This window comes from Bombus pyrosoma, linkage group LG11 (assembly GCF_014825855.1).
Source record: "Bombus pyrosoma isolate SC7728 linkage group LG11, ASM1482585v1, whole genome shotgun sequence".
Taxonomy (NCBI): Eukaryota; Metazoa; Arthropoda; class Insecta; order Hymenoptera; family Apidae; genus Bombus; species Bombus pyrosoma.
This window is the reverse complement of record NC_057780.1, coordinates 13,355,407-13,379,150: the sequence shown is the minus strand read 5'-3', so window position 1 is coordinate 13,379,150 and position 23,744 is coordinate 13,355,407. Positions and strand designations below refer to the sequence as shown.

At 37.2% G+C, this 23,744-nt stretch overlaps 1 protein-coding gene across 2 annotated transcripts; it reads right to left on the bottom strand.

The window, feature by feature from the left end:
- Positions 1–2,196: 2,196 nt before the first annotated feature.
- LOC122573119 (LIM/homeobox protein Awh-like) lies at positions 2,197–22,816 on the bottom strand. Of its 2 annotated transcripts, none has more exons than XM_043739095.1 (4): positions 22,736–22,816; positions 9,368–9,687; positions 4,014–4,468; positions 2,197–3,532 (listed from the first exon to the last, which is right to left on the bottom strand). In XM_043739095.1, the coding sequence occupies exons 2-4, from the start codon at positions 9,544–9,546 to the stop codon at positions 3,324–3,326; spliced, it is 843 nt and encodes a 280-aa protein (XP_043595030.1). In that variant the 5' UTR covers positions 9,547–9,687; positions 22,736–22,816; the 3' UTR covers positions 2,197–3,323. The 2 variants fall into 2 exon arrangements, with proteins under 2 accessions (XP_043595030.1, XP_043595029.1); XM_043739094.1 differs by lacking the exon at positions 22,736–22,816 and adding an exon at positions 16,741–17,075.
- Positions 22,817–23,744: the final 928 nt, after the last annotated feature.

Genomic DNA, 23,744 nt, shown 5'->3' with positions numbered 1-23,744 from the left:
AACACAAACGATCCTTGTCCATATTTGTCTTTTACCAAAGAAGCGAAAGAATATTCTATATCTTCTACTTTTGTCCAACACATTTCAATTTTTTTTTTATTTTATAAAATATTCATCATATTAGGAAATTGCTATGAGTGTATCCGTGATTAACACGATGGAAGAACTAAAAAAATTCGGCAAGGATCGTTCTTGCTACGAGCTGCTCAATTCTATTGTATGTAAAAAGACGCAAGACGAATAGAAATTCTTTGAAAGTTTTTCTTTGAAATTTCATACAACGTCGAAATAGAAAGACTTGCGGTGAAACATCGCGGTTTAAGTACCGAAGCATTTTTTATCGTAAAACGCGTTTTTAAAACACGTTGATTGATTACTTGTCGTACTTTAGCATCGACTCTACAATGACGTATTTATTCTGTTCGTTGACCCTTTGAAGCGAGATGACGTAGGATAAATAAAACAAATCAAGTTTCACACTTCATCTGTTTCAAAGAACGTGTTTCAAACGGTTCGACCAATCAGTTCGGAACAATCTATATTTTAGTATTTTAGAATATATTTTATTAATATTCATCCAAATAAAAAGTAAACACAGGTAAACAATTTTTCAACGAATTCTTGTTTTTTTTCATACTTAATATGTAATAAAAAATAAGTTTATTTCACCTCCTGGAACTACTCTAAACGGCTACAAGTAGATTAATCATAATTGCCCCAGTGAACATGTAAAACGTATACACTTTTTAGTTATAAAGGACAAATAATTGATTAAGGAATAAATAAACTAATCAACGTTTCAGAGGGTTAATAAAGTTAACATTCTCGATACCTGTAAAACGACATTATTGAAGCATATATATCTAGACCGAATGTTTTCTATGATTTAGAACGAAATCCGCCCAAATCGTTGTTAACCAATTAAGATTACCAGCAAAAGACGTATAGACGCGAATTTTTAAGACTGGACGGCAGCACAGCTCTCTCGCACTGGACGTTAAGCTTATTATAAATAAGTGACTACACTCAATGTTCCATGTTACGCGCTAACAGATTTGCGTGCACAAACGTGGAAGTGAGTTGCGAATATTTCCGTAGCGATTGATAGGTGAAGATCAACTCGTAACGCGAGAATGAGATTAATCCTTTCCGTATCTTTTCTCAGCGTCAACGTCACATTCGTTTTATAGCAATTAATTTATGATAATTGCGATATTGCAAATGGAAAGGATTAATCGTGTGTCTTAACTTGTTAACCGAATCATCCGTTAACCAGGTATTTTCTACCTTCGTGAAATTTCTCGTGAAGTAAATTGATTTGAACTGGTCCAAATATAAATACAACATTTAACGATATTACTAAACATAATTTATAATTAAAATATCGAAGATTTATAAGTAAAAGAATGATTACTTCTAACAGATTGGAAATGCAAGTGACGATTTAATGCGTTCACCCCGGTTGACAAGTTAAAGTTGATTTACCAATTTCGATTACACGTAACGAATGCCCTTCATGGCCCTAAAGAAGCGATAAATGTAATTTTCCTTCTTTTTGAAAGAGTAGAACGATAGTTGTCCTCACTTCGATTGATCCGCGGAATAACCTGATGTAATCAGGCTATCGTTTTAATAAAACGTACCTATAAGATCGAGTATACGATTAGCGTAAACGAGAAATTCGAGTCGTCCGGTGTCCCCGCCAACTTACCGAGGCCTCGTTTCCTGTTCACTCGAGTCTCTGGTATCCCGGGGTACATCAGAAAGCAATGTTCCGAATGAAAGTATCTTTTACAGTGTTTAGATAATTAATTGTGTAACCGTAAAAGGATCATTATTTAATATACACACGACACACATGTACTGTGATGTAAATATTGTAAACTAAGTATATATACAATATAAAATGTTGCACATATTTCTTTGTTTCCGTGTTTATTCCCCATCCTATGAGTGTGTATCTTTGAACTTTATTAACTTTGTTTCGTTTCTTTATTTTTTGACTTTTTAACAAATTCAGCAATTTTAGGAGTCTTGGGTTTTTGGGCTTTTTTTAATAAGCATTATCATTTTCCTCTGTTGCAAATTTTTTTTTTAGTTTGATAAAGATGAAAGAGGATATAATAGAGAAGGCGTAGTATTGGAATCCGTATGATAGAAACACAAGAGTTACAGGCTTGAAAGTAATAACACGTGTTAACAGTAAAAGACATTTTTATTATTAACAGTACGGTTTACAGTATTGCGATAATGTGTGTACAACATTGGGAGCGATATCAAATATTCATGCACGATTTCCTTGAAATTTATATACAAAAGCTACAGAATACATCTATGTACAATCTTATCTTAAAAATAAAATACTTCATGGGACACGCGTATAGCGAGAATTTAAATAATACTAATGAGTCGCGTCAATGTTATTAAAAATTACTCGTTTTGTAATCATTGGTTTGATACTGTTGCAAACTGTTGATATTAAATCGAAAAAAAGAACGAATAATAATATTAGCGAAATTTGAAAGAAATTAATGTTATAGAAATATTCCGATTTTTTTCAAATTGAAAATTTAAAACTCTATCTCGTGACAAATCAAATTTATAAAACAATTATTAATTATGAAAAACGAGACCTTTTTTTACAAACGCTATTAAAATTGTAATCCTACTTTTCGTTTCATTGCACTCTTGCCAAGTAAAATAGTTAAGTAGACTAATTGTAAAATGCAAATACAAGTTACGAACTATTGCAATCGAATCAGAATAAATAATGATCGTGGTTTCTCTATTCGTGTACTAGAATCCTCACCATAGAATATTAACCTATTCGTAATATCACTTTTACTTCTCGCTTTGTTTGAAACAATTCGTTTTGGGTATGTACAAAAAAAGACAGAGAATATCTCAATTATTTAAAACTTATTTTTAAATGTTCTAGAATTCAAAGAGGGTTCATTTTAAATAATCTTTTTAAGTAAAACCTTGACCATATTTTTATTTTACAATTTTCCTTAGAGGGAACCATATGCAAATTTTTAATCAATCGATATTCGAATAATCAAGTTTTCCCTTAATGATAATCGAGGTTCTACTATATTCCAAATTCTCATAAATCTATGAAAAAATTTATGCTAAATTTAAGCTAAATGTACCCTCTTCGAAATCCTAGAATTTTATAATTTCTTCCTCTCTAATAGATCGATGTTCTTCTAAATTCGAACGCTAAATTTTCCATTGCAAACTATATTAGACTTGGAAACGATCGACGAAGGTAAAATTCGAAAGCAATGATCACCGGTATTGGACATTGTTACTAAATAAAGTTAACCCGTTTGATGACAGAACTGGGCTTGAAGGTGATTGGGCGTTGTCGGGGTTAGAGGTGTTAAAGGAGTGAGTGGTGTCAATGGACTGCCAGGACTTTCGCTTCCTGCGCTGCCGCCTTGATACCCCCCTAAATAGGCACCTACCATGTTTACACTGGTTGGGTACAAATCACCTGGATGATGTTGCATTGGTGGTGAATGGTGCACTAGATAGGAAATGAATTACTCTTTAGGAATAAGAATATAGAATAATTATAAGAAGAGAAAGAAAAAGTTTCAGATTTTTAGTAAAAGAGATCCTACGTGTATATTATATTTCGTCTTTTCCGATCCAAATAATGATACTAACTGTTTAGATAGTTGGTACGTTAATGCACGAATCTAAAGTTCAAATTACGAAATGTCTGTAATATTGTTTCATATTAACTCATACATTAATTCTCTAGACTTGGTTAAGTTCAATGAACAAGGAAGCATAAAACATGTGATACTAATTGCCTCCTCGTATTTTCGTATTTTCTTCTTGTAATTCATTATCGATATGCAAAGGTATCTACGTACATTTTGTATTTTCTGTTTTAATTTATCCTTTATATTTTTCCATTTTCTTCTTGTAATTCGTTGTATTCGTTCGTCGATAATATTTTACTAGGAATTGCAACATTGTCAAATTACAAATGTACTTACTTTGCGTTTTGATCTTTCCACTGTGTTTCTTCTGCCTGGCCCTCGAGTTCTGAAACCAAACTTGCGTCACTCGTTTGCTCAGTCCCGTAACGTGAGCTATTCTTTCAAGATCCTGGCCATCGGGATTGCTGTCTAACTGAAAGTTCGCTTGCAAAACAGAGAGTTGCTCCTCCGTGAAAGTGGTCCTGACCCTCTTCGTCTTGCTGCCTTTGCCACCGTGCTCGGAGTCGCAATCTTCCGAGGATGAGGTATTGTTTCCTTCGACGACGTCGAGATAGTGAGCCTTGCAGAGCAATCGGGCATCCAGCAGGGCGAATTGCTCCCCCGTCGACAGCTGACGAGAACAGGCGTCGCAGGCGAAACAAGCCAAGTGATACACCCTTTCTCTGGCTCTTCTCACCCAGTCACCCGCACCTACGCTTCGACCACACTTCGCACATTTTGCACCAAAGGTTCTGAAATGTCGAGAAAGAGGAATTTTTATCGCACATTCAAGATCCCTGTACCTTCCTCCACCTTCTTCCAAATGTTAAGAAAAAGAAAATTCTGTTGTTAATCCAAGAGCTAAGATTTATTATTAACTTAAGATTTGTTTGTTCTTCGAGACTTTTCCTATTTTCGCACGAGCATGCATCGAAATTGTTACGATACGCTTGTTTCTGTATTAGATTAAGGCTTGATCGACGATCAAGAAAGTTTATTTAAATTTCGTAGAAAGGAAGAATTGGACGAGGAGAAGACAAGAATGAAAGAGGAGGAGGATGAAGGTGCTATTTTGGTCGAGGCTGCAGGTTCATTCAGGACCTCCGTGTACGAGAATCCGATGGTCCTGTCCTCATTAACATACTACTCCGCCACTCGATGTCCTTTAGAGCACGTCAGCAGCGTGGTTTAAGGGTCGCTCGACCTCTCGCGATTCGCCCGGTAGATTACGTCGAGATTATCTGGACGTCTCAGTCCCGCGGCTTCCCTCGCCCTACAAATGACTCTAACCCTTTGAATTTTAGCCGCCCGACACCAGGAAACGGGTCACGATCTTACGAGTGTTGCGTTTAAGAGGAGAGATATAAACGATTTGTGGATGGTTCTTACGAGGAAACGATACGCTCGTCTTTTAACGAGATCTGCCACGATGATAGGTACACCACGGATTTTTATTACTTAGATGTATGGATGTAGAAGTGAATTTGATAGAATCTATGGAATTTATTAACTTCCCTCTTAGATTTCTTGTCTTCGTCTAAGTTTATCGAGTCGAAATTAATAATACTCAATAGCTATATAGAAAATAATTCTATAAGGAAACAGAACTTTTAAGCTCCACAGGTAACTTGTTGTTCGCAACGAAGAATAACTTTGTTGTAACAACAAAGAGAAAAAATATAAGTAGCATAAATGAAAAAGAAGAATTGTGGATCGACCGAAAGGTTGGTTATTGTATGGAAAAATATGGTAAGCCACGGAAGGATTAGTCCGTTCACGAATCGCATCGTCACCGTCGCATCCATAGTATTTTCGGGTATTATTGGTTATGGTGATCGCGCACAAGGCACGCCTAGAAGCACGCAAGTATCTATTCATTCTTGACAAGACATCTATACCTGACCCTGAGTATCTTTTCAAACCTCTGAAAGCTTCGCCTAGAACTTCATAACGTGTACCTACTTATCATGATTATTTTATTATCGTTATTGGTCGATTCTTGCAAATAAAATATACATTTGTTTTTGTAATTACTTTTAACATTACTGACAATTACTGAATAAAATTCGCGATAAAAAGAAGGAAAGAAGAAGATTCATATAGTTTAAAATAAATCATTTGACACGATCTCTTTGAGCTTGAAGGTCCGGTGAAAGTTTGAGGTGTCATTAGCATAAATAGTGGCGCCACCCCTTTCCTTTTCCGGCGCGTTTACGTCGGATCAGAGCGAAATAAGAGACGGTCAGAAGCAGCGTGTAACCAGACCAGAGGAACTGGTATTGGGTATCAATAAATCTTCAGGGCCGTACATCGGCTACCAAACGACCCCGCCCTAATTTATTCATTTGTTCTTCCACATAGGCGGGCCCTATAAGTCAACGGGGGATTAAGTCGGCCGCTATCCGACCTCTGCACAGTAGAGAATTCATAGTCCCCCCTTATACCTCCGATCCTCATTCGACTGCATTCGATTCTCGCGCTACGAAGCCAGATCTCGATCGCGATCTTCGATATCTTTTAAGATATAAATCGGCCGTGTGATAAATTATTGCGTTGGCGATATTTTACGCTTGAATTATCGTTTTTAGTAATAGGAGCAAGCCATATAGTAACGTTTATAGAGTACGAATAGAGAAATTTTAGCATGAAAAATTGGAATTCTTTAGATTTGGGATAATTTTGTTATTACAGAATTACGTATCTAGTATTTTAGTTGTATTATATTGTGACTTATACGAGATCAGAGAGAATTGTTTGGAAGTTTCATCATGTTTGTATCGTGTCTGTATTTAAATTTTATTCGTCATATCAAAACTCGAAGGACCACAAATTATGTTATCTAATGATCGTGGAAGTTCCAAATCTGAAATATAATTTTGATCGCACAAACTGCTTCATAAATTAAAAAAGTAATAGACCTAGAGCCGTAAGTATACGGTTCTGTACAGGTTGCCCATATTTTTCTCTGGAGAATACAAAAACAGGCACGCGTGTGCGTGGCTGCCGAGTCACCAGCAAGAACTGCCAGTGTTCCATCTAAAGTCTAAGGAATTCGCCTCGTAAGGCAGCTAGCTGTGATTCCCTCTCTTTGGTCCACCCTCGTGTGTCGGTGCTTTTCAAGCAGGGGACGGGTGTCTTTTAAATTAATAAATATTCGCCGACGTTATTCTCCTTCCACGATCCTTCTCCTCGTGTCGTTTCTCAGGCAAGAATAAACAAAATTAAAAGAAAAAAAAAGAAAGAAAGAGAAAGAATGGAAGGAGCAGGATGAACCAGAAATCGCTCTATTAGCCATGCCAGCGTCGAAATTCCGGTTCTCTTAATTCAGTGTGGCCGATGCTGCGCGACAGAGAATCGGTCGCCGCTTTAATCACGACCTTATCGTTTCTGCCTTAATGGCACTTAAATGCGAATGCCTACGCCCTCCTGAGAACGATTCCAGACACGACGCTTGCAAGCCCGGGGGTAATCTACGTTTCTGCTACTGCGATTTCGACGATTTCCTAAACATGCCGTGGAGACGATAATTTCGAGTAATCTGCAACGATGAGGACGTTCTGCTCTCTTTTACGTAGCTATCTTTGAAATATCTTTTACTTTCAGTTATATAGAAATACATAATTATACTACATACTTGTTCTATATTTAAATCCATCCTCGTTGCATATCTTATCGCTAGTTTACGGATTTTTATACAAAGTTACGTTTCTATAAATACGATTAAACAGATGAAAACGAAGCTGAGACTTGTTTTGCTCGCCATGTATCATAAAGAGTACCATACTTTGTACACCTTCGCACTTATAAATTTCCCGTAAATGCATAAAAATCCGCACTGATTTTCTATATTTTATACTTTTACATTTAATTCTTACATACTTTCCATCTATGTAGGTTTTATATTATTGTCATATGCAATGCAAATTAAATATAATGCGTTTATTAACCGTCTACTATAATATGCTCGCTAATAATCTATTTAAAAAATCTAGTCAATATACAACTGTTAAACAAAACCCATTGTAGGAATTTTAATCACACCAGATACACGCGTACATTTTTTGATTCGCTTGAAGATCGCATAAAAAAATCCATCGATTGAAAAGATTCGCCATTGCGAATATTCGTATATGGCCCGGGTCAAAACCGGCGTCTTTTCTTTTCGTCTCCAGGGACTTGTAACCGCAAGAAAACGTCAGATGAGATGTCCTTTATTCGTAGCGGGCATCGAAGCCCGGCTTCAACGTCACATCGTGACTCGCAGCTCGCGCGTGAGCATGCGTGGTACACGTATATGACGTGAATAGCCGACTGTACGCGTGAGGTCCAAAGAAGAAGAAGAAGAAGAAGACGAAGAAGAAGAAGAAGAAAGTAAAAGAAAAGAGAAGTAAGAAGAAGAGGAGAAGAACCAAGAAGAAGAAGGTTACATCGGAAGACATTAATCACCCAATGGTGAATCTCTCTCGACCCTATGTCGAATACTCGCGTAAGGATATCTGTTCATCTGCGGGAATATCTGCACCCACGTGACGGCCACGTGACTCCAAAGACAGACAGCTTTTAGCTAAATCATTATAATTGTGCTTTTTTTCACTTTCCCGATTGATACGTTTAGCTCTTAACTGGTATCATTGAGGACTATAAAGACTAATGCTTAAGTCGCTTAATCACAGAAAAATAGCGATAAGATATTTAATCAGTAGACTGCGAATTTTTTACGCATTTACGCGAAATGTAAAGGTAGAAAAACGCTTAAAATGCAAAAATATATAAAATGCACAATTTTACTCATTGTAAGTTTTAATTATAAGTTTTAATAAGTTTAATATTTCTCTAATAAAAGATAACTACGTTTAAGCTCTGTTTCTTTAATCGTGCTCATAAGAGTGTAAGATTTGCATAAAAAAGCAATTCATCAAACGAAAGCGTTCCATCATTCGGTCGCGATCTATAATCGACCAGAAGGGACAGTTAGCCCGCGATCCAGAAGCGACACGAAGGATTACCGATGAATCCAATAATATTCCAGCTGATCGAAGAACAGACACCCCACTGATACGTAACCGGTGAGCAAAGCCAAAGCTTAAGAGGACGTTTCTCGACTACCACTCGTGAACACCTGGAAAGAATGACCGTTTGTTCGACTTACGGAACGCTTCTCGCGGAATACGCTGACATTCGTATAACAGATATCTCGGACACCCTGTCGAGCAGCTACTTTCGAAGGATTTTATGAACAAGTCCCTTGAGATAGATTTCGAAGGGTCGTTCTGTATCATGAACGAGTGACTCGCTAAAATGATCCCAGTGGCTTTCGATCCCTTTATGCTTGTCTAAGGGACAAATTGTTTACTTTGCTTTGTATTGTAATTATGACAAACAGTGGCTGGCTAAGTATCCTTATTTATCAATGATTTCAACAGGTTTCAATAACACGAACTTTAATATGCTTAGACCTAACTAATTAGTACGTAAGTGTTATAATGAATACAGCGACGTGAAAATACCTTTTGTAGTGGTGTACCTTCAGTCACATAAATCAGCTAACCTAACCAAACAAACTATGTTCCCCATTGATGCAAGAAATTACGATGGTTAAACTTGGACAGCGAGATCCACTGTCCTTAGAAATAGAAACGAGTTGTACTTACAAGGCGTAGTCGTGTCTGCAGTAGAGTCTCATCCCTCGAAGAAAACAGGAGTGCTGATCGTGCAGAGGCCTCGCACAGGCGCAACATTTCAGACATCTGGAATGCCAGGTACGACCCCCTACGCAGAGCACAGTCCGCTCGCGAACGCTTTCCCCGCAACCGCCACAGTCCATTTCCATTCCATCGTGACTGTCGTTGTTGTTGATATTAGTAGCAGTTTTCTTTATGCTGGTTACGTTGTTGTTATTGGCGTTCACGTTGTTGTTGTTGTTCGAACAAAGGATGCTGTCCGTGCAATCTGGCTCCGTCTCGATTTCCGTCTGCAATTTTATTCAGTTTACTTTTTACTTATTTAGTTATGTAGTTATTTATAGCTATTTAGATGATCGAAGATTTCATTGTCGACGATAATTTTAAGAACAATTAGAACGAGATTGTTGTGAAATTAGTTCGAGAGAAATTATTAGTGTAATTTACATGATAAGCAATTTATTGACTTTCACAAATACTTTACAATCTATCTTTACACTGTACTAGTTTCCACCCTTTAAAGCTCTGAACAGCAACTCTAAAGCATCCTGTACAAAAAAAAGCCATCGCATACAACCTTCCTTCGATAAACCTTTCAAGCAGATGCTACAGGCCTCTACCTAATGTCATCGTGAATTTAATGCCAAGGCATTAAAACGAACATTTTACATGGAATACCGGAGTCGATGGAAAAGAACACGAGCCACGGTATTAACGTTATTAGAAGAGAGTCTCGCGTTAGAATTTGTCGGCTAGTGAAACCAGTACGATCGATCGATTCATAAAGCGTCAACGTGTCGTACGAGAAAAAACATCGTTAGCGATGGGATCAAGTGCCGAATCGAATCGAATACTCGATGTTCTCTTCATGTTTTGATAGATAGATATAATATTTCATTCGTCGTACTTGCCAAATATTCCATCTTCGCTTCAACTTATATTTTAATTACATTTGTATCTATATTTTCAAAGCCGATTTTCTCAAGAATGAAGCGTCGTATGAAGAAATTTTATTCGATATTTTCGATTTGTTCTTTTACGTAGAATCGCTCGCTTGCCAAATTCTTTTTCAAATACCATTCTTGTTGAGACATCCAACCTAGGAAACTGAATAATCGTTGAATATTCGAATCTACTTGCGACGTACTTGAGGCCATCGCTAAACACATAGTATAAGACGATCGTTTCCGGGTGTGGAGGTACGGAAAGGCTGGCTGCGGGCTCCAAATCTCAATTAATACTCGGCAAAGTGAAATAATAAACGAGCGGACGGCCGCCGGCTGATAAATGATGCCGCTCTTGGGCATGATCCCTTCGTTCCTCAACGACCGGCCTCAACGATTCGCATGACTACGCACACATCGTGTATCAAACGTGCGTACACGCGAAACGACCTTTAGGTAGGCGCAAATTTGTTCATTGTGGATGGTGAGATTTAAGCGATACGCACGCCCCTAAAGATCGTAGCTGTGCAGCTTCCTTTTAATTGAATGCGTAACGCAGGAGATTTTACTAATTTTCAAGCTGTTTTTTTTTTCCTTTTAGCTTCCAGTTGATTCTTCAGGATGGAGTGTGCGAACATAAAGTACGTATAATTTTTATAATCTCTCGGAAGTTAATTATGTTTTATAGTTGAAAAGAAGAAGATCTAGGGAAATATGAAAAAGTTACATTAAATTATCGTTCTATTTGATCTTTAATACTTCTGAAAATAATTCAAAACCCCGTGTATCCTTGTTAAATAGAATTTGAAGATATTGAAGCTTAGGTGAGTTAAATAATTTTATCTTGCTGTACAGACACCCTCGCACAATAGTAAATGGCGGTCATCGATTAAAATGCATTCATTCTTTAACAAGTCGTCGTTCATTAGTCAAGAACCGCTTGAAACAAACCTGTGGTAGAGTTTCGAGCTCGATTAATTGACACTCGAACGACACGATGCAGCTGGTTAGTTTTTTTCCTCTTTTTTTCTTTTCAGTCCCATCGTGTTGTTAGAGGTTTAACACAAAGAGACAAATAAGTAGGTACAACGAAGAGAGAGAGAGAGAGAGGGAAAGCTTGTCATTGTGAGTGCGTAGAGAGATAAACGCAAAGATAACGCGTATCTGATCTGTATGCAATTTTTTTCTTATCGATGTCGCGGCACACGTGCTCGTGAATGCACCTGTGTATTCACACGTGCGTGTATTATGTATAAGTGAGTACATTGGAACAGCGAGTCTTGACTTGATTATATTAATTGGTACACGAGTAATGCACAAAGGTTATTGTTCCCCACAGCGTGCAATCAATGAGTTAATTACATTATATCCTTCGATTTATTGCGTTTACCACGTACTTCTTCTCTTTATTGCTTTATCCGTACATTAATATTGAAAAACTGTTCTATCAACCTTCGGGAAATTAAAAATTTCAATTTGTTAAACGTTTATTTCACCCCGCTACGATCCTTAAATTTTTATCATTTTTACACTTCAATCTCACGCTTATTTATTTCGCGAATATGCTGGACAAAAGATTGGTACGAAAAGTCATGTACATATATATCAAGAACAGTTCTTTCAGATTTTGCTTAAACTTAAAATACTATTTAACGTCAGAAAAACACGACGGAAAGAACGCGGCAGAGTTAGAACGAGCGGAGATTTTCCGAGAACGTTAAAAGTGCGTTTCCTCGGTCGAAAAGTAAGCAATGTAAAAAAAAATATTTCAAAAAAATTCACCCTCCGTCGTAAACAATTCTTATTCGTCGGCTTCAGATTGAATTCGCCGGTTTAAACGCGCGAACTAAACACACAAATGAACGAAAATATAACGTGAATCGCCGTGAAAACGCGAAACATATAAAGAACAGGGATATTGCACAACGGATACCTCAAGAAAGACAACATCGACGACAGCCAATTTCGAAGACGCTACACGAACACGTCTTTTTCATTTCATCTTCCTCTCTCTGTCCTTTCCCTCCTTGTCGTAGCTTCTCCCGTCGGCCAGTAATCATTTCACGTTTAACTGGACGGTCATTGATTTATGATCTGCCGAAGGCAAAGTTGAACTTCCCACCTGTGATTTATACCTTCTGGCATTTCGATCTTCCCTCGGAAAGAGAGCTACGTTTCTCTTCGAACATAACACCGTGTCGATTAATACGCCGCGTCGCGGATCACGGATTTACTGGCGCAATTATCCCGATGAAATAACCGGAAGATCGCGTGGTTAAATAGAAAATATAATCTACAATTCAAATCTAACAGTTTTTGGTCGTAAATTTAGTGATATTTTCGATTGTCCCTGCTTCGTAGAGATATTAAACGCCTTTGAGCAATTTACTTTGTTAGAACATTCGAAGAAAGGAAGAAATACAGTTGTATGAAGATGTTCAGCCTAAGAGATCATAATAACGCGATTGCTTCGATGAAAGATCACGTGGCTAGATGACAATATTTCCAATCTCTTAATCGAACTCTTAATTTTACAGTTGAAGAGTTTTTTAAATTTATGGAAAGCATAAACGAATCGTTACTGATTTATAAGGAATGGAAGAAGGAAGATATCAAAAAATGCTGGCAAAACGTTTCTGGATCGAACGTATTAATACGAAATTTGTTAAAAACATCCATGTGTCAGAAATACAAAATGCTGTCGTATTAGGTCGTCCGAAGTGTCTTTCTTTTACAAACACGTCTTTTACAACGATGCATCTTTATACAAATATGAAACCTAATCTGTCGAACGTTGTGATCTTTATCTGATAGAACAAAATGGATCATACGTAATTCGATAAAATAATATAAAACGGAAAATGCTGTGCATCCACTATTTTCTTATAAAACGAAAGAAACTTTTCGGACGACCTAATACAAATACCCAAATAATGGGAAATTGAAAGGAAGTTTAACGTGAAATACTTAAATGACAATAAACTAACACAAACTTCCATTTATTACGAAAGAGAAGCCAGATGAAGGACAAAATATTACACGGGGAAAATTTGCCGATCCGATTTGTTAATTTAAATAATCGTAGATATTATTATTTTGCTACGTTTCCATGTGAACGTATTATTACTTTGATGCATTGTGGCATTGAATTAACGAGATATTTATAATCTGTACGGGAAATTTCTTCCCACGATAGTCGGATAGCCTGACGAGGTTCTTCTTTATTCTAAGGCCTCTTCTCGGGAATCAGTCCTTTCAATATTCGGATTTAGACCTGGACTGTTCGCTGATCATTTCATTGTTTCGAAGCTGTTACCGCGTAAACAGTCTTTTACTACTTTGCTGCGGTGACAGTATCGTCATCTTGAAAAATACAATTTCAAGAATCTCCAAACGAATGATCATTATTTTCTTCCAATCGTCCACTGTCCAGTTTGCAGGTTTCTTACATCATTGTACTCGTTCTCTTTTATGCTTTTCTGTTATGAGTTGTTTTGTCTTAGCTTTTTGAAATGAAAAACCCATCTCATTTAAACGATCTTTGACAATACGATCGGAAACGTTCTGTGTTGATTTATCTCTCTTAAAGTTGCTCGTCTAAAATTTTTCACAATTTTACGCAATTTTCTATCGTTTCGACTAGTTGCTGCACGAGAACGACCACATCTTTCGCTCTCAGATACACTTTCCGTTTCGTCATATTTCCTTTCTGAAATCGCTAATGATGCTTGGACTACATCCTATGATTTTTGTGACTTTTCTCTGGCTATTTCCTCGCTGGAGAAACTCGATTATTCTTAACTTAACTCATGACTCACATTAAGTGCCCGTTAATTTCCCATTGCTTTTTATCACATATAATAACGTATAATAAATGTATTAAATATAATAACATATAATAAAAATTATAGTTCGAAGACACGAAAGCTTTTAAGAAATTTCTTGTGATCGGAAACTTTCTGTCAGGGATTGTATACCTAAGTGAATATACCTGCGTTTTCAATAAATTGTTTTTTAAGCCACTGAACTCAGCGAATTCAGTTTCGTGGAAGATCCCAAGATACTGGAGAAGAAACGACGAAGTTTGACCTGTAAATTACCCCTTGAATTTCGACCGGTTCCTTTTCTGTGAATCCCTGTAAACTAGGGTTGCCATTGTAAATCGGCCATCGAAACATATAACCTTCCTATTCTTTGGTTTTCACATTGATTTTTCCAATGCGCAGATCGCTTGCGATTAAACATGTTGTTAGCTAATGTTCATACTTTTTTTACAATTTGAAGGATGTTGTAAAAAACGCGTTACTTATACATACATGTTTAGCATTTAATGACAGCAATAAAGAAAAAATTAAAATCACCTAGTTTTTCCGTGAAAGAATCGTTTATTAAAACGTGACAATTTAATGAGAGTGGAATAACAAAGTACCTATGTATATCGAAGCACAAACAAGAATGAAAGTTGCTATGACGATAGCGTGTATAGCGTTTGAAACAATGGGGTAGTGCGAGATGACAAGTGATAATTCACGAAAAATCAACGGGAAAGAAAATTGAATAGATATTTGTGTAATCTTTATTAGCATATCGAATACTTTCAAGAATTGATATTTAATTTGATAGACGAAGCATGAAAATGTTTCGTTTCTAAACAATAGAATTAATGAACTGCAATTACATAATATGACGTTCGATAGCGTTATTATACAACGAAATCATCGAGCTGCATTTATTACATGATAATAGGAATTTATGATTAAGCGCGATCGAGGCTTGATAGGTGCAAATGAGAAACTTGAGATAGTAGATAATATTTCAACGTTGCAAATTATCGGTACGCGTACGTGTATTTCCTAATAATGTAGTTATGTATAAATTGAAAAAGATATAGTACGTATAAGATATTCGAAGCAAAAATTCGTATCAATTTTGATCGGAGATCCTCGTAATGAAATCGGTTAATTCCTATAAATCGTTATTTAAATGTAAATATTTTACACGATCGTGATTCGAAAATTCGCAAGTAGCTTTCTAACTCAATTATCGCGAGAGAAGAATCAAATTTTCGTTGAAAGAAACGAAGAAAGAATTTCTCAATCGTTCGTAAGTGGACTCGATGCTCGAAGAATGCAATCAACGAGTAGTTAAGAAGAATAATAGTATTCATTTTTTATTCGTCAACACTTCGAAACGACGGAGATGAGCTGACAAAATGAGAAATGCCAGGGTGAAGAGGTCAAACGGGCCTCACTACCGACTACCGGACATCGACGATCCTCGTACACATCCGATTCGTCACTTTGCTACACGGAACGGACGTTTAATGGCACGAGCGAGTATACCATTCCCAGTGATTTATCGGCCTTATAAGTTTCGCCGGCGATCGTAAATAATTTTTCGCAATATTTCAAAATTATCATGGCCGTCGCGTCGTTTCGTTCCAGAAACAGTTTTTAAGAAAAACTTGCTGCCAGGACATTGTGTGCGTTCGGTGTGACGTTTATGAGTTTGACGTGCAGGATCGTAATTGTTGTGCAACAACAATGACGGAGTTTAAATACTTTAAAGAACTGAGATAAAACGTTTCAATGAATCATTAATTTTGATGAATTGGTAGGATACGTTTTAATTATAACGAGGTGAATTTTACATTGGAATATTAAATTGGATTTTTTATATGAAAATTATATTCAAAGGATAGAAGTGCAATGTTTCTCTTCAGATCTTACTGATTCGATATAACTTAAAGACAATTTGAAAATTTATTTCCGATGTTATAATGTAACAGAGTTATATATTTCATTTTACTACTCGGTATATAGATGTTTAACAAGAACTTTTTATTGATAAAGTGGTTTCTAATGTCTTTTGACAGTGTAAACAAAAATATATTGAACAATGTTCACATTGTATTTCATTAAGGTACTATAATTATATTATAATATATAATTTATAATTTGTAAAGAAAGCTTTTTGACCTCCAACGATAAAACATCAAAATACTTTCGAAACCCGCGCATCGCTTCGCTTAAACAAATGATTCACACCTGTTTATACACCTTATATATATTTCACATATTCGACTTACGTTTATCTTCTTTATCTACCTACTGTCAATGAATCGAACAAAATTTTTCACTATCTTATTTAATCTTTCATAATCGACAAACAAAAGAAAGCTACGTATCTAAGCATGTATACATATGTGTTACTTTAAATCGCGATACATACATTATTTAAATGCATGCGTGTATTCTTAATTAATTTTCGTTACCGCAAAATTTAAAAAGGCTGAAATAAATAAATCTTAACAATGTTAGATAACAAAGTTGTCTAAACTATTGCTAGACACCTACTATCCGACGATACCATTTCAGAGTTAAATCTCAATCCACTCACCTTCATCTTTCCTGAAATCGGTCCAGAACTTCCTTTTAACTCACAAACTTCCTTTCTTCATTTTCATAATCATTGAGCAACCAAAAAAAGAGTCTGCTGATATACCAAATACACGTGCTAAACTGACAAAAACATGTCAGTAGTCAACCTATATATGTGTGTAGTCCACAAAGTCTCTTCACAACACTTTGAAACTAAAACTCGCGCTACGATCCGATAACTCTTTCCAAACGAGTAAGTTTCAGTATCAAACCAAAGAAAGCCAAATCAGGGGACTCGCGAGGAATAAAAAATCGCGGATCTGTAGGATCGAAAAGGATCGCAGAAAATACGCTGTCCAGATCCGTGGCCCGGGGAAGACTGGCATCCTCGATCCTGCCCCTTCCATACTCTGCAATCGCCGCTTCGGTCTGTCACTCACACATTCACGCTGTATATTCACGCTTCTTTGCACTGTTTCCACTCCGTGCACGTTCCGTGTATGTACACGTGTACACGTGTGTTAGAACGTCGGAGGCTGAGTGGTGGGGAACGGAGTTGCGTGACTCGACTCGGGGTTGTTCGCGGCACAGGAACGATGCTTTTCGGGACGAAGACCCCTGGAACGACAATCAGGCTCCGCCCAATCGACCACGCCCATGTTCCATGCGCGAAAACCCACCACTGAGGCTTTTGGTATCGTAAATTCCTTGCGGAGCAGTGGGGGAAGTCGCGAATCACAATCGAATGGAATTTCTGCGGGCAACGTGTTCCTTATAGTAGAGTTGATTCTCTTTTTATTTTTGCTGATCGCGTCTCTCACTTTCTATTTCTTTCCACGTTCCTTTTGTTACCGGCTTCTTCCTTTGAGTTCCTGCGCTTTCTTGCAAGAAACTTTTATACATATATGATACATTTGTGAATCATCGGGTTTCGATCACGTTTTTAATAGTGCGTTACACTTTGTTCGACGTTTCGTAAACATTGCAGTTCGCTAACTCTATTCATAAAACGATATTGTAATTTTAGTTCTTACAATACGAGGTTAAGGTGTTTCGTTGCAAAATTAGCTTTCGCAAAAAATTGAACATTGGCCAACATTTGTCAATTACTTTCATTCGTTTTTCTACTTCGCTTAACATTCTTCCATAAAATAATACAACAATCCATTCGAATCATTCCATTTGTCCCAAAACCGTTCATTCACTCTCCTTCGAATCAATCAACCTAAGGTAAACATCATCAATGTCTCGTTAACAAAAAATGTAACCTACTTCGTTTTTAAACCGTCTTCTTCTAATGCAAAGATACTGTCTCTCGTTCTCTGTCTTCCCTCTCTCTGTATCCACGCATAATTCAAGAAACATTGGATTTCACGGATGCGTGCACACGCGCGCCACGGCAATAAAAATAAAAAAATGCCAGGGGTAGGACCAAAAAACTCGTTTGACAGTTTTCCTGGGTCTCGAAATGAAAAATTCATATTCATCTCAGTCGTGGGCGTAAACGGGTCGCTCGACTAGAGCCGAACACACTTATACACTTATTTACACACCTATACAGAGAAGAATATGGTTCGGATAGAGAAAGACAGGAGTTGGAGAGGGATAGCAGTGATAAAAGGCGTTAGTCCATTCCAGGATGATTTATGTGTCGGCGGGGCAGAAATACAAACAGGTGCTCGAACCTCCTCGAGAACCCAAACTCATCGAAAATAAAAAGCAAGAAAAGAAATATAAAATATATATCCACGCAAGTAGACACGTATAAATAAATGCTGGAAAGGGATAGTGTACGTCTGAGGGTGAACTGTGACTAAACGGTCAACTCGGTCTTGCTTTTCGACCTTGCTTTTGGGGACAGAAATATAGAGAACAAATGTCCCAAAGTAATATCGCTACTATCGAACAATTTATTAAAAAAACATTTACATAGCAGGAACAAGCAGCTACTACTTTTAAACAGACTTGGAATTGGCCAGAATAGATTTACACGTGCGCATTCAATTTCTAAATCCGATCACCAATTCCTGATATCTGTAATTATGAATATTTAGAATTATCGTCTAGAGAGACACGTGCTTTCGAATTATGTTAAATGTGTCTCGCTCTAAATTCTAAATCCGCAATCTACTTACAAGTTGACGAAGTTTTGCGAAAATCAGAGATTACAGTTATTAAGACAAGTAACATTTTAACATTTTCAATATTTTAACATTGTAACGATAGTTTTAAAGTTATGAAAGGGAGTAATAAGCATCTACGTGTTCACCTTCAAAATCAAATAAAAATTACATTTAGAAAATTACATATAACTTGGCAATTCCACGAACAGGAAGTCATTGTTTCTCATTCCTTACGTGATTTACATGGTATCAAGGTATCGATTTACAAACTGCGTCCTTATTTCCGATACGTGACATTTGGTGTATATCGTCAATCGCAAATATTGATTCTTATCGAAATCGAACGAAAACTTGGCGAGTGAATGATCGATAACTTTTTAAAGAATGCTGTTTTATTAACTTTGGGATCACGTGATCGTCACATGCAAGCACCGATGTTTAAGCTAAGCGGAAAGATATCGATTAAGTAGGTAAGTACATATTATATATTTTGAGAAACAAACGCTTTTAACGTTCAATAAAAAAACGTTTAACGTTATCTACGGTACTTCAATCGATATCGGTTTACGAGTTTCTTTACAAACGCGTTCAAATTGCAATGACTATGTAAGTGCGTGATAAATGGTAAATGGAGCTGTGACTTTTTACATAAATCTAATATCAGAAATAAACATCTATCGTGTCTCTGTTAAAAAAATTGTTATGTACGTAAAATCTTTAAACAAAACTTTTTATAACAAATTTTCTCCGTGTCATTGTATCAAAAGTATTCAAGAATTATATATATAGTGAAAGACCCATTTGATTTCAAGTTTCACCGTAATATGAGTTTTTACCTGAGAGGAAAAGCCTGCGCCGTTTCTTGACTTCACAGCAAACAACAAAACCCTTGCATTCCGAAATGATAGAAATTTCCTCGAGTGTGAAGTAGGTAGGATTCAGAGCAGAAAAGGAAAGAAGGAACACCTGCTGCGAAACTGCATGCAGATCTATTCCGTGTTGCATATTCAAATTAGAATCCGTGGACCGATTTGACGACGATGTTAAACAATAGTTATGCAAGAGAAACTGTCGTAGAAAAGTATCTCAAAAGCGACTTGAGGAATTGTTCAAAGCGGAAAAAAACAGTTCATAAACTTTATTTTAAAATTAGTCATAACTTACAATTTATTCGATTTAGAATAAAGTTTCAATTTGAAATAAAGGATTTTTCTAGCTTTATTCCAAATTAATTTTGTTTGGGTTTCTATTTTGGTTTCTCCAGGACGATGTCGTTTTAATATCTAACGTCGAAATGCGACATTGATAAATTTTGTTACGAGCAGGAAATATTCATAGCTATTGGATTCAAAACTATTGGAATAAAATATTATCTACCCATTTCCGCCCCTTCCCTTCGTTTTTCACTCAACCAACTTCATTCAACCACCCTCGAACATCAGACGTACGCACCGGAAGGGTTGAGTTCCACTCACAAAGAATCCTTTACCTATAAAGGAACCAACAGAACCTGAATTCTCCCCATTTATCGCGGCGTTACTCGCGCCTCCACAGCCAACCTAACATTTTCGAGACAAATGCGCGTCATACGTTCCCGATGCAGCACGATATGCCCTATTTGTTAAGATCATCGTAGGCGCGTGTGCACAGGTTCGCAAAACGCGCTCGTGCACCAGCTGTAAGTAGGTACACTATCGTTCATAAGTATTTGGATTCTTTAAATTCGATCAAAATACATGTACAAATTAATTCTTCTTATAGTTAAATATACCGCGAATGTTTATATATTTATTAGAAATTTAAACGCGCAAAAATCATGTGAAGAATATAAATTTCCATGAAAAACCGTGATCTGATGAAAGATTAATTAAAAATGATAAAAAAAACAGGGTTTGCGAAGTAACTATCTCTCTATCGGCAAAATTTCTTTCGCTTCTCGAATCAAATACGAAAAATGCGTGTGTATTTTGACTAATTAAACTAGATACATCATGTGAAAGATAACCAAGCAGCTGGATACTTTTGAAGCGTAGTGTAAGAGTGCGTAAACGCGTTTACGCGTTCAAAAAGGAGTAAAATAAGGTGCAGGGTCCTCGCGATCGGCAGGGAACGGGCCATTAGTAACGCTTACCCGGCATAAAGCGAGAAAAATGGCAGTCGAATTATCTCGCTAGTGGGAGCGAGACTGGACAAAGGTTCTACCTCGCGAGGACACGCGGAGGATCCTCGAAAAAGGAGCCACGGGGTTCCACCGGTGCCGATCCTGGCAAAGGGAACGAACAAACCGTTGCCCGGCACTCTTCTGTCGCGTTAATCGATACCATCGAAAATCTCGTTCGCGACCGACGTCCTTTCCTCCTTGGAAATCGCGCGTACAGTTGCTCGCCAAAGTATTCGAACACTTGTAGACACCTTTTACGAATATACTATGTGTATTATATGAAACGTATTTTGAAATTTCATTAGCATTGTTCTGTTGTTTTAATTCAAATAAACGTATTTGGTCAAACAATTTGAGAATAATAATTTTTAGTATTTAACAAGATCTTGATTTCACATATAAGTTGTTATATCTTCAGTTTCAATACAGATACGGCTTCCTTACATAATATACATGTAGATGAACTATTTTTGTGCTACCTGGCAACAATGGCCTGATTTAAGCGAAAGTTGCAGGTACAATCTTTCGTCTTTAACACGACAGTATTACGAGATTGGGCTATTATGATCGCATATACAAAAAACATAAGATTCTAATCGATATATCGAACCTTAACGTCAATTTTAATAAATCAATAACAGATATCACGTTAATGAAAGATCGATCAGTCATACATTTATTTCCGATTCATCGAATATAAGTTAAGAAACGTTACGATTTTTTAGAGGACGCGAGTAGGTCGAGGTCAGGTTTATCAACGTTTTTCTTAACGTCAAGCGTTTCGTGTAAGATAACGGAAAAAGAAACTCGGTTGCTACGTAGTGGGATTTTAACAAGAGTTTGCATGTTTGCACAGCAGGCGGTTAGCTGCGAGTGACATGTTAGCCTGCTTTCTAGAATTTGTATTCTTTTATGGAGTATCGAGGGTTGCGCGACAATGGCCCATGAACGTTGGCCGCTTTCAAATGCGAATAGGTTCCTGGACTACTTTTATCATGATAATGCCGTTTGGATGTCGGAAAATTTCTTGAAAAATGCTTGGAGAGAAACTGCGAGCATGGAAACGCCTTTGGCTGTGTTAAATATTCGGTGAAAGAAGATAAAGAAAGGAAGAAACGTGTTTTTAGACACGATTTACATTCTTCCGTTTTCCACGATTTCCACATTCTTTACTTTCCTACGAATGTCGTTTACATTGTTAATTGAATCATGCATACCAATAACAATTTTTTTATATTTTTCTTGAAATATCTTTTAACATTGAAAGAATGCAATTGCCTTGAAAATGACCGCTAGAACGCAATAGGATCGAAAATCAAATATTATCATGCAAGAAAACATCTACCGTACCTTGTATACGGTACGAATTACTATCATCGTTGATCGAGTCGTTCAGAATCTACACTGATCAATTCCACAAATTAACGAGCAAAAGAAGGTGACGACGTTGCAAAAATTTTTTTAATTTATCTTGAAATTTGCTATCATCTACACCACTTTCTTCCAATAAGCGAGCTTATGAAAGTAAAATGAAAGCAAAACGAAATGAAAATTCAACATTGATCCAGTACTTCTAGAATGAAATGGAGAAATTGTCGAAAAATGAAATTGATTAAGTTTCCGAGAAGTTCAATTACCAAGCTAAAGCACAAAATACCTTCAGCAGTCATCTCAAACATTCCACATCCCCCCCGTATCATGCAAAATAATAAGTCACCCCATAAACATACCGGAGCCTGCAAACATCCCCTGTCTCACAACAGCCTCAACTTTCACGCCACTTCCAGTCGAATCAACCGTCAGAAGCCGAAAGTTCGCTTCTCCGTTATCGGTGATTGAATTACTCGATCCAAGAGCGTAGCTGAGGAAGAGAGGGAGGAAGACAGACTTTCAAACTCTCGGTCAAGAAGAAAAATTTCGCGAAAGCAGGGAATCTCTTTACTCTCTGAAAGTACTTACTTCGTCGCGTCAAAGGAACGACGGAGTGATACAGCGCGCAGAAGTGAAACGATCGAAGAGAAAGGAAGAGAAAAGAGAGAGAGAGAGGAGCTTGCGCGCGTCGAGGGGGTGGGTTTCGTTAGGTCGGGCGCAGTTTTGATGATAACGAGCGGATTTGCAATCACGACTACATTGTGCAGGATCCTGCTGTTAGCTAACTTGAAGAGGGATGAAACTCAGACGGGCTGAGATCACAGAGCAGGAAGCTGAGAGCGCGACGTAGACGGAGGATGAGAGGTACGCGTTGGGGAAACCGTCGCGCGTATTCCTTCCCTCTACATCAGTGTTTCCCAACCTTTTATAACCGTCAAATAATCTATCATATTCGCCCTCTCTGTGTTACTCATTAGCAGTAACAACGAGATAACTTCAAACTTGCAGCTTTTCACTCATTGATACATGGCAGATGATTGTTGTTGTTGTTGTTGTTTGCACAACTTATCGATTGAGTTCTGTAAATCATTTTCCAAAACTTACCACGCGAGAGAACGATCTATGAAAATATATTGGGACTTGTAGAATTATAGGGACATTTGAGTGGTCTGAGTGTCAACATCTAAGAATCCAATTTTGTACTTTGCACGGAATAGTGAAACTAGTTGAAACGATATTTTTTAATTATTATATTAGAGACTAATGGTATCTGATAACATACAAAAGGGGTCGCGAACTGCAAGTTGGGAACCATGGTACTATATCGTTCCTTCTCGGCCCTGTTACGGTTCTCGGCGAACGCTGGAA